Genomic DNA, 12,552 nt, shown 5'->3' on the forward strand with positions numbered 1-12,552 from the left:
ATAACAAGCCCAAACGCCTAGTGTCAAACGCATTGCTAACCTTTAAGTTTTTCTTGCGTGTCATGCTCCTTGCCCATCACTAAGCCACCCAGCCTTCTCCCCTAACCTCTCAAGACCCTAATAGCCTTTAAGTGACAACCTTTCTCGTTTAGACAAGTATAGATTCAAGCTTAGCCGCCCATGACACCCATTTAGAGGTTTTCTTCTCGCCTAATTCACCAATATGGTCTTGGCCTCCTAGACATGTCCAAAACGCCTAATAACTTCTTTTAGAGGTTACTTTTCTTCTTTTAGCCGCTCAATACACAAGCAACTAACCTCTAAATGCCTAGCACTTCCACCTTTGACACTCAACCAAATTTTTTCCTTCTTTCCAACGACCATGGCACACCTTTTATAACACTTTTTAACCTTAACTTCTTTTGACACTTAAACTTGCAATCACTTCAAAGGAAAGTTTTCCTAAGATTCGAGGTTTACATTATACATTCAAGCCTAAAACTTAAAACTTAAAATCCCCTCCACTTAAAGAAAAATATAGATAGAGTTATATATTATATACATAATCGACTCGACCCCTTACTTGCATAACTCGGCTACCCGACTCAACTTTTTTTTCCTCCAATTTTCTAGCCCAACCTAACCAAACATGAAATTTAACTCAACCGAACCCTAACCTTACAGTTTAAGTTGGGTAATCCGATTTAGTCAAGATATCGGTTTGTTTTAACACCCCTATTTTTATATATTTTTTTAATTTGTTTTAAATACTCGCTACTTCATGCCCTTTTTATAATTTTTAAATACACGATAACTTTTTTTTCTTCTTTTTTAAAAAGAATGAATTTATTTTCTCAATCACTAAATATTTTAAAGGAAATTATTTCAAATAAATGGCTGAATATATTTACTGAAATACTATAAAATTGTAATTCCGTAGAATCTCTACAAAATTTACTATATTAAAAAAAGGGGTCTTTTAAAAAATATAAAAAAGTGATAAAATATTTACAATTTATAGAACAATTCTGAAAATTGAAAAAGCCCAGAGGCCCACCGTATAAAATACCAAAAATGTCTCGTCAACCAGGCCGTCAACAATGCGCGTGTAATATATTTGTGATCGTTTAGATTTGGTTATTGTTTGGTAAGCGATCGTTTAGATATGACTACAATTTATCTTTTCAATTCTATCGTTTAATTTTGTTATACGATCGTTTAATTTTGTTATACGATCGTTTAGATTTGGGGACCAAATCTAAATGATTTTTTTTCTTCAAAATTTGGTACATGATTCTTTTAATTCTTTTAGTACACGATCATTTAGATTTCTCTAAACGATGATTTATTTTTTTACACGATCGTTTACATTTTGCTACTCCAATACAAATGATTTTTTTTCAAGATTCTTTATAGACGATCTTTTATTTTTTTAGATTTAATTTGGTTACGTTAGTTACACGTTCATTTAGATTTGATCGTTTAGATTTGAGAACCTAAATCTAAATGATTTTCTTTTTTCAAAATTTGGTACACGATTTTTTAAATTCTTTTGTTACACAGATGTTTAGATTTATCTAAACAATGATTTACTTTTTTTTACAATCGTGATCGTTTACATTTGGCTACTTCAATCCAAATTATTTTTTTTCAAGATTTTTTATACACGATCTTTTATTTTTTTACTTTTTTTTACACCATCATTTACTTTTTTTTAAAGATCGTTTACATTTGGCCACCCCAATCTAAATGATTTTTTTTCAAGATTTTTTATATACACTGCTCGATTACATTTGCCTACCCTAATCTAAATGATTTTTTTTTCAAGACTCTTTATACACGATTTTTTTAGATTTTGCTATTTTTTTTTACACACTCATTTAGATTTAGTTAACGAAAGGTAAACAACCTAAAAAAAGCAGAAGAAGAAAGACAATGGAAAGAAATCGCAGAAAAAAAAAGAGGAAAAGTAAAAAGACGATGGAAAGAAATTGAAAAAAGAGGAGGAAAATAAGGAAGATAGATTAAAAGACGTAAATAAAAAATTGAAAAAATAAGAAAGATGATGGAAAGACATCGCAGAAAAATAAAAGAAAATGATGAAAAAAATTGCAAGAGAAATATAAAAGAAATGACAAGAAGAAGATGAAAGAAATGGTAGAAGGAAGAGAACCGCAGACAAGAGAGAAACATAGAAGGACAAAAATAGAATATTTAAAAAATGAAATTTTATGGCTTTGTTACGCCCGTGTAGGGTTGGTATTATGTTACGTCCATATAAAATTATAATCTAATTCATTAAATACTGATTCCTCTCCTACAGTTACGTGAATAAATAATTAATTAATCTATTAAATATTTATCAGGTGAGCCACCAAATTGTAAAGCACTCCTTGGGTAACAAGCAATGAAAAGTTTTCCATTACTAGAAATTATCTGATGTTTATGTTCAATTTATAAAAATTTGAAAGCAAACAGAGTGGGAAAAAATAATTGAAAGATAAGAGGAAAAGAAATCAGAATTCAAAAGTCGCAATATATTAATTCCTTCTTCATCTTCTACTTGTTCCCACCAGAAAGTGAAACAGTCAAGAGAGGACTCCAAAGACTTCCAAGTCTTGAAGACCAACAAGACCAAGAACACAAATACAAATAGAAGCCATAAACAATCCTCCAACAAAACAACTCTCTTCAGGTTGATCTCTTCTTGTTCTTCTTTTCTATCCTCTTCTCACAAACCCTCTCTCTCTCTCTCTCTGCTTTTTAGGGTTTCTCTCTCTTCCATGCCACCATGAAATCTTCTTCTTCCACCGCCTCCCGCCCACCGGATTCTTCCTTCCGATGCAATCGACCTTCCAACTTACACTTCCTGCCGCGTTCTCCCAATGCCTCCGACTTGCCTTCTAAGTTTTCCGCCCAACAAAATTGCCCAAACCGCGCCAATTTCGCTATTGACCTTGTCTTGGAGCATCGCACCCTTTCCAAGTGTTCTGTTGAGCTTTTAATCGCTAAATGTATCTCCAAGCCGGATAATTTTATTATCCCTCAGGCTGGTTCTGTTTCTGCCTTTTTGTTTTTCAAGCAGTGGGTTTCTGCGCTCGAGTCTATGGTTGGCCTCTGGGAACTGCGCCTCAATGGCTTTCATGATTTCACTCCTATTCTCAAACCTAGGATCAATTTGCCCTCTGATGTTGACGAACTCCACGGACGTCTTCGGAACCTCTTTGCTGAACGTATCAAGCGTCTCATGGATGGCGACAAGGTCCGACATTGGCAAAACAAATACGATCTTGTTTTGGTTCAGATTGATCGGATTTCTGATATACTTCGGAGGCCCCTTCGTACAGACGCTGCTTTTGAACTCAATGAAAAGAAGAAGGGGCTTCTTGTTGAGAAGGAATCAATTATGAGGAAGATGGAAGAGTTTAACTCTGCCATGCATCACATTCTGGATCATGTGGAAGGAAAGAAAGTGGAAACATCAGATAGCCTTGACATGGGGATTTTTACATTTGATGGGACAATTAACTGGAACCGGATTCATAGCTTGATTTTGAGAGAATGCCGCAGACTTGAGGATGGTTTGCCCATGTATTCATGCCGCCAGGAAATACTTCGGCAAATTCAGTATCAACAGGTCCCTTTTTCTTCTTCCGCTCTCAATTTTAATTTCGCCCTGAAATTTTCACTCTATCTATTTGTTTGATTGAGGTTAGTTGTTGGAGGTAGAGACTTATAGTTTATCAAGCTTGTTTAACATTGCACACGCATATGCAAACGTTGTTTCTGGAAAAAAAAGCCACCTTTGGGATTGTGATTAATACTTAGGTTCTTTAAAGAATATGTTGATCCTGCGAATGTCACAATAACAAGCCTTTTGCATCAATGTAGACAAACAGTTTGTCAAATAGTTTTATTCTTTACATGAAATAATTTAAGAAACGACACAGCTCATCCTCCACTGGAGATGCAACTTGCAGTATATTGATTTAATTTTTCCAGTCAGCTAATGAACTTGTCTCTTGATGTTTATATGAACTCTTTGAAATGGTTTAACATTGTCTAAATTCATAAACAAGGGGTTGGCACTGGCAGGCAAACGTTTGAAACTTCCTGGATTACAATAATCTTACCAGATTTGGTTTCTACATGGACTCTGATGAAGCTTTTCTGATTGTTCTTTCATTCACATTTCATATAAATTTGCTTTTCAATTAACTTCTAAATCTTATTTAATCTGTGCACCACTATAATAACTTAGTTATGTATAACTTTTTATGTAGGTAATGGTATTGATTGGAGAGACTGGTTCAGGAAAGAGCACACAATTGGTTCAATTTCTGGCTGATTCGGGACTTTCTGGTTCTAAGTCAATTGTGTGTACACAGCCTCGCAAGATATCTGCTGTCTTGCTTGCTCATCGGGTGAGGGAAGAAAGCCGTGGGTGTTATTACGATGATGATTATATTAGCTGTTATCCATCCTTTTCGTCTGCTCAACAGTTCAAATCAAAGATAATATACATGACCGACCACTGTTTACTGCAGCACTACATGAATGATAAGAAGCTTTCTGATGTTTCCTGCATTATAATTGATGAGGCTCACGAAAGAAGTTTGAATACTGATCTCCTTTTGGCCTTACTCAAGAGTTTACTCATGGTGAGAATTGACTTGCATCTTATTATTATGTCTGCAACAGCCAATGCAGACCAACTATCAAAGTACTTTTTTAGGTGTGGCATCTTTCGTGTTCCTGGGAGGAGCTTTCCTGTTGATATTAAATATGTTCCTTCTTCCAATGAAGGCACTTCTGGTTCTTGCATCGTTCCTTCATATGTTACTGATGTCGTACAAATGGCATCTGAGATTCACTGGCAAGAAAAAGGAGGGGCTATTCTTGCATTTTTGACTTCTCAGATGGAAGTAGAATGGGCATGTGAAAATTTTCATGCTCCTGGTACGGTTCCCCTGGCATTTCATGGTAAGCTCTCCTTTGATGAGCAATTTCGTGTTTTCCAGGACCATCCTGGAAAGAGAAAGGTTATTTTTGCCACGAATCTTGCAGAGACATCATTGACAATTCCTGGTGTCAAGTATGTTATAGATCCTGGTTGGGTCAAAGATAGCAAATTTGAACCTGGAAGTGGTATGAATATTCTTAAGGTCTGCAGAACCAGCCAAAGTTCTGCAAATCAACGAGCTGGTCGTGCTGGTAGAACAGAACCTGGAAGGTGTTATAGACTGTACACAGAGTCGGAGTTTGAGCTAATGTCTCCAAATCATGAACCTGAGATTCGTAAGGTTCACCTGGGTGTTGCAATTTTAAGAATTCTTGCCTTGGGTGTAAAGAATGTGGATGATTTTGACTTTGTGGATGCTCCTAGTGCTGAAGCTGTTGACATGGCCATCAGAAATCTCATCCAATTGGGAGCTATTACACTGAATAATAAAGTTTATGAATTAACAAATGAAGGTAGTAATTTAGTAAAGTTGGGCATTGAGCCACGCCTTGGCAAGTTGATTCTTAGTTGCTTTGATTGTCGTGTTCGTAGAGAGGGTGTTGTACTTGCTGTTTTAATGACAAATGCTAGTAGTATATTTTGCCGAGTTGGTAGAGTTGAAGATAAATTAAAATCTGATTGCCAGAAAGTTCAGTTTTGCCACCCTGATGGTGACCTTTTCACGCTGCTCTCGGTTTATAAACAATATGAAGCCTTGCCTAAGGAGAGGAAAAACAGATGGTGTTGGGAGAACAGCATTAATGCCAAAACTATGAGAAGATGCCAAGATGCTATCTTGGAATTGGAACGTTGTCTCAAACAAGAACTTCACATTATTATTCCAAGTTATTGGCTTTGGAGTCCGCTAAAGCCTTCAGATCATGACAGAAATATTAAGAAATGCATACTTGGTTCTCTTGCTGAGAATGTGGCCATGTTCACTGGTTATGATCGACTGGGTTATGAAGTGGCAATGACTGGACAGCATGTTCAGCTACATCCGTCATGTTCTTTGCTAATATTTAGTGAAAGGCCAAAATGGGTGGTGTTCAGTGAAATTTTGTCAATAGTTAATGAATATTTGATCTGTGTAACTGCTTTTGACGTAGATGCTTTATTGACCCTTTCCCCTCCTCCTTTGTTTGACATATCTAACATGGAGAAACATAGGCTTGAAGGACGAGTTCTTAGCGGCTTTGGCAAAACTGTACTTAAAAGAGTTTGTGGGAAAAGCAACAGTAATCTTCTTTCTCTTACATCACATGTTCGAAAAGTATTCAGTGATAACTGCATAGGCATTGAAGTGAATATCAATCAGAATGAGGTTATGTTGTTTTCGAGAACAGAGAACATGGATGAGGTATGTCATTTTGTAAATGACGTTTTGGAGTATGAAAGGAAGTATTTGTTGAATGAATGCATGGAGAAATGCTTGTATCATGGAAATGGTGGCTCAACTCCAGTTGCTTTGTTGGGTGCTGGTGCTAAAATAAGACATCTGGAGCTTGAGAAGAGATATTTGACAGTTTATGCATTTCGTTTGAATGTGGACAGCATTGATGATAAGGAGTTCTTTACGTCTCTTGAAAATTTTGTATCTGGTACAATTTGTAGTATTCAAAAAGTTCCAAATTCTGGACTGGATGTTGATGACAGAGGAAGAGGATATAGAATAACGTTCCTTACTCCTGACGCAGCTGAAAAAGCTTCCAAGATTGATTGTGATTCCTTTTGTGGATCCTTGATGAAGATAATTCCTTCACAGTTAACTGCTGGATGTGATAATAAGATGTTCACTTTCCCTCCTGTAAAAGCTAAAGTATTCTGGCCTCGTAGGTTGAGCAAAGGATTTGCAGTTGTTAAATGTAACATTAATGATGTGGGTTTCATTCTTAATGATTTCTCTAGCCTACTGATTGGAGGTAGGTTCTTACGATGTGAACCTAGCATCAAGTACAATGACTGTGTTACTATTAGTGGAATCGACAAAGAGCTTTCTGAAGCTGATATTTTAAATGTTCTGAGAACTGCAACAGACAGGAAAATTTTGGATCTTTTTCTGGTTCGGGAAAATGCTGTTGACAACCCTCCAGTTAATTCTTGTGAAGAGTCCCTGCTGAAAGAAATTTCTCCTTTTATGCCTAAATCAAACCCTCATGTCAAATGTTGTCGTGTTCAAGTTTTTCCACCTCAACCAAAGGATTTTTACATGAAAGCTGCAATAACTTTTGATGGAAGATTGCACTTGGAGGCAGCAAAAGCTTTGGAGTTTTTGGAAGGAAAAGCACTGCCTGTATGTCTTCCATGGCAGAAAATAAAGTGCCAGCAGCTATTTCATAGCACTTTATCCTGCACCATTCCCATATATAGAGTGATAAAACATCAACTGAATTCCTTGCTTGAAAGCTTCAGGAGGATAGATGGTATTTTATTTATTGGATCTTCATCTTTTTTCAATGTTAGATCATGTATTTTTCCGTCTCTTTTCTCAATGCACATGCTATTCTTTATTTCTTAACAACTTTCGAACTATTGGGTCAATTTTCTGTTAAATCTTATTCTAGGACCGTATTTTTTGCATTTTATTAAATATTTACGTGGGGTCCTTTAATATTTGATGCTCATAAAAGTCTTTGATAATCTACATCAAAGTTGGCATATCATTTTGTTGGTCTATATTGAACACATGCGGTTTACGCGTTGCAAATTTGTAAATTTTGCCCTGCTTTTATTTTCTGCATTTATCACAAGTATGTGCCATTGGCAACCCTTCTTGAAGGTTGACTAGATAAAGATGATGATAGCTTGGTTTAGTCAGATTCTGATGATCTTGAATGTTCACGTGAACCAGGTGTAGAATGCACTCTTTCTCAAAACGTCAATGGTTCTTACCGAGTGAAGCTATCTGCCAATGCCACAAAAACAGTTGCTGAGCTTAGACGACCCGTGGAAGAGCTTCTGAGAGGGAAGATTATAGATGACGCTAGCCTGACTCCAACTGTTGTGCAGCACCTGACCTCTAGAGATGGTTTTGATTTAATAAATCTTCTACAAAGGGAAAATGGAGTCTACATCCTCTTTGACAGGCAGAGACTTGGTCTGCGGATTTTTGGTGCTTCTGAGAACATAGCTGCTGCTGAGCAGAAGTTGATTCAATCCCTCCGGTTAATTCATGAAAGCAAACAACTCGAGATTCACCTTCGAGGCAAATCTTGGCCTTCCAACCTCTTGAAGGCAGTGGTTGAGAAGTTTGGCCCAGATCTCAACGGCCTTAAACAAAAGTTTCCAGGGGCTGGATTTACATTAAATACTCGGCGTCATATCTTATATGTCCAGGGTAGTAAGGATTTGAAGCAGGAAGTTGAAACCATCGTTTTTGAGCTTGCAGCGATGAGTGGTGGTTCAGGCGAGAGGCCTGATGATGCAGATTGTTGTCCAATCTGCTTGTGTGACATTGAAGACGACAGGTTTGAGCTTGAAGCCTGTGGAGACCATTTTTGCCGACAATGCCTTGTGGAGCAGTTCGAGTCTGCCATAAAAAATCAGGGACGATTCCCAGTATGTTGTGCTAAACAGAAATGTGGGACACCTATTGTACTTGCAGATATGAGAACTCTGTTGTCAAGCGAGAAGTTAGAGGAATTGTTCCGAGCTTCGTTGGGAGCTTTTATTGCGTCTAGTGATGGTGCCTATAGGTTTTGCCCGTCTCCTGACTGTCCCTCAGTTTACCGAGTGGCCAGGCCCAATATGCCCGGGGAACCATTCATGTGTGAAGCATGCTACTCAGAAACTTGTAATAGGTGCCATTTGGAGTATCATCCTTTCCTGTCGTGCGAACAGTACCGTGTGTTTAAGGAAGACCCAGATTCATCACTGAAAGAGTGGCGGAAAGGTAAAGAGAATGTAAAGAACTGCCCCGTGTGCGGTTACACGATTGAGAAGACTGAAGGGTGCAACCACGTTGAATGCAGGTGTGGAAGGCATATTTGTTGGGTTTGTTTGGAGTATTTTGGCAGCAGTGATGAATGCTACGCCCATTTGGGGAGCGTTCACATGACCATCGTTTGAGCCTTTTTACTTCTGTGAATGTGAAGTAGTATTTGTATAATATGCATTATTAGGTTCGTTAGGGGTAAATAATATTACAAAGTAGTAAGTCAAACCCAAATAGATAGTTCATCATCGATGTAGATATCATTAATTAAATATGTTATAGTCAGGTATTTACCCTCCCTTTCCAACTAATATAAAATGTGTAAATTACTATATAGTTTTCTAATATTAGTTGGGTTATTTTTTTTCATCCATAATTTATGATTAACGTCTGTCTTTGTACTTCTGCAAAACATTCATTTTAATCTCCTGTATACAAGTATACAAGTGCCATTTGTTAAATGGAAAGTGCAAAATCAAACTAATATTTCCAAAATCATACATTCGAAGACGGCTAGATATTGGAGGAAAATTATACATTCAACGTGTAAGCTAATATCTATCTATCTATCCTGTGTAGATCATGAATGACAATCCTTTTGTGCTCTTTTTTTTTCCTTCTACTATGATATTTGCGCCTTCTATTCTGTTTGGTAGGGTTGGGTTCCTAGATTTTACTATACTTCGCTGTAATTATAGATGGCTAATGATTTTTTTTTTTCCTGTTTATTTTCTATCATACTTTGCTCTTATCACTGTATGTAAAATATATATTTTTTTTTGTTCCATATTAGTGAGAACTATGCATACAAATAGTAATTTATATGATGTGTGGCCAAAGAGAGAAAAGTTTAACAATCATATAATTGGAATAAATTTTTATTTATTTTAGTCAATTATTAGTTTTCTCTATGTTGAATGTATAACGTCTAACATAAGCTGTTATGAAGTCAAGTACAAATAGTTGAAGGAAATTTTTATTTTTAATCGTTTCGATCTATTTTCCATTTAAATTTCCTTTACCTTAAACATGAAAAAGTGGAGAAACTAACACTTTCTAGGATCATCAAACAACATAATCAATTACCCATTTTTGTTTTTCCTTTGCTTTCTGACAAATTTAGATTTTAGTTATCAAAAAATGGGAGAAAAAGAGAGCTATTAAGAATTTAATATCCTTACTTGTTAGAACTATTTAGACATGCTTATTATATTATTATTATTAGTAGTGGTAGGATGAAAGTTGTGGTTGGAATATTTTCATATCTCTGACGTATACCCTTAAAGATATATAGTTAGTATGTGGATTTAAAATTGAACTGTTAAATGAAAGCAAACGAAGCCTAATTATTTTTAATTATTATTAAGTATGTATTAAAATATTTTTATTCTTATTATTTTCACGGAACCCTGCTAAAATACGTTTATTATCGAATAATTTACATAAATATAACAAAATACAACAAAATTTACAATTCATGTAACAAAAAATTAAAGTCCATGAAGCTATTATTAGTTTTCATAAAATTCAGGTTTACCTTTTGTTGGTTTTGAATATTGCGGGACCTTTCTTCATCATAATTTTTTTTTTCTTTTTTGCGATTTATTCTTCTCCTCTTCATATTATTACTTCTCCTTTTTCATATTTTCACTTATTGTTAATGATTTCTTCATTTTCTCTTCTGAATTTTCTTCCTTCTTCATCTCTCATATTTTTTTAACCTCTTGGTATAAGATCTAAACAATATTGATACATGATCTACATGATCTAAGAGATTGTGTACTAATATCTAAACGATCAGTTGTGTATACTAGATAGACAAAGATATACCACTATCACTAATAGATTGTTTTGACTGGTTACAAAATCGTTTAGTTTTGGTACAAAATCGTTTAGACTAAATACAATGATAAAAGATCGTTTGGGCTAGGTACAAAGATATAAGATCATTTAGACTAGATACAAAATTGTTTTTCACGCGTGCGTGATCGATTAATTGAAGGGTATTTTTAGGCTCGTGAACTTTTTCTTTTTCCAAATTGTTTTATACAATATACAATATTTCGTACTTGGTTCTATTTTTTAAAAAAATCCCTTTATTATACTGATTTTGGTTCGATTTTTAATATATTCTCATATTTTAGAAAGGAAAAGAGTAAAATTGGGTAAAAAAAGAAAGGGGCAAAAAGGTAATAATGTATGTTTCATGAAGGATTACATGTATAGCCCAAAAGAAAGCCGACTCCAACAACACTCAAACAAATAGCCAAAGCCCAAACCCATTTCATTCCTCCATTACCACCATTCTCATCCCTTTCTTCTTCCTCTTCTTCCTCTTCTACTTCTTCTACTTCTTGTTTCTGCAACTTGCAAACCCTGATCTCCAGCAATTTGAGGGACTGTCGATAACAGAACATCAATCTGGCCTCGTCTTCAAAAGCCCTACTAATACAATCCCTTTCCTCCATCAATTTTGCCGCCTTTCTCTCCGCTTCTCTTGCCCTCGTTTGCGACAGTCTCAGAGCCTTCAATAGCTCAATTTTCTCCTCCATCCCACTCTTGAATACCTTCTGTGGCGGCGGCAGATCACAATTCCTAATTAGCTCAACCCCGTCTCTCTGGACCATGTCTCTCGAATCTAGGGATTGCCGATTGTTGCTCGTCGCTGCCTTCATGATTTCGCCGGTGGCCGATGGGGTGCGATCGAAATTTGGAATGAAAGGGATTGTGGATGGATATGGGAAAGATCGATACAGAAAGATTGAAATTGACTAAACTTATTTATTGGCAAACAATTCTTTGCTTGCTTCTTCAGACAAACTTGCGGTTTATTTTTGCTTCAAGCACTCATTCAAATTCCTTTCATTATTATTAGTCTTTTTTATATTGTATCTCAACACTTTTCTTTAATCACATTATAATAGTTAGTGTAGGTTTGATTGCTACAAACTCGACTTAGCAGTAATTTATATATATTTTTTCTTTTAAGGTATGGATTTGTTTTTTTTATACAATTATTGTACTTTAGAATTATTGCAATTCATATACCTTCGAATTTTCATTCTAATCTAATGCACTTTTAAAATGTTTATTTCCATTTAAAAATTATGAACCAAAATTATTGTAACTACATGCGCAAGATATATTATTTAAAATAGTTTATTTCATGGGGTCTTTTAAAAAATATAACAAAACGGAAAAATATTTACGTTTTATAGAATAATTTCGAAAATAGAAAAAGTCCAAAGGTCCACTATGGAAAATAACAAAAGTACTCCGTCAACTACACCGTCAACAACGCGCACGTAATATATTTGATACACGATTGTTTAGATTTGGCTATGATTTAAATTTAGTTACATGGTCGTTTAGATTTGAACTCAACTCTAAACGATTTTTTTTTTCAAAATTTGACCCACAATCGTTTAGATTTGTCTGAAAATTTGGTACACGATCATTTAGATTTGGCTAAACTATCTTTTTTTAATTCTTTTGATACACGATCGTTTAGATTTATCTATACGATGATTTATTTTTTTTACACGATCGTTTATCTTTTTCACACGATCATTTACATTTGCCTACTCCAATTTAAATGATTTTTTTTTTCAAAATT

General features: G+C 35.3%; 2 protein-coding genes across 2 annotated transcripts; one reads left to right on the forward strand and one right to left on the reverse strand.

The window, feature by feature from the left end:
* Positions 1–2,517: 2,517 nt before the first annotated feature.
* LOC103495752 (ATP-dependent RNA helicase DEAH12, chloroplastic-like) lies at positions 2,518–9,305 on the forward strand. The gene is made up of 3 exons (XM_008457401.3): positions 2,518–3,637; positions 4,284–7,425; positions 7,854–9,305. Exons 1-3 carry the CDS (start codon positions 2,792–2,794, stop codon positions 9,068–9,070), a joined length of 5,205 nt encoding a protein of 1,734 aa, XP_008455623.2. The 5' UTR covers positions 2,518–2,791; the 3' UTR covers positions 9,071–9,305.
* A 1,835-nt stretch (positions 9,306–11,140) lies between these two features.
* On the reverse strand, positions 11,141–11,611 carry LOC103495794 (uncharacterized). The gene has a single exon (XM_008457458.2). It carries the CDS (start codon positions 11,609–11,611, stop codon positions 11,141–11,143), a length of 471 nt encoding a protein of 156 aa, XP_008455680.2.
* Positions 11,612–12,552: the final 941 nt, after the last annotated feature.

Source organism: Cucumis melo, chromosome 7 (assembly GCF_025177605.1).
Source record: "Cucumis melo cultivar AY chromosome 7, USDA_Cmelo_AY_1.0, whole genome shotgun sequence".
Taxonomy (NCBI): Eukaryota; Viridiplantae; Streptophyta; class Magnoliopsida; order Cucurbitales; family Cucurbitaceae; genus Cucumis; species Cucumis melo.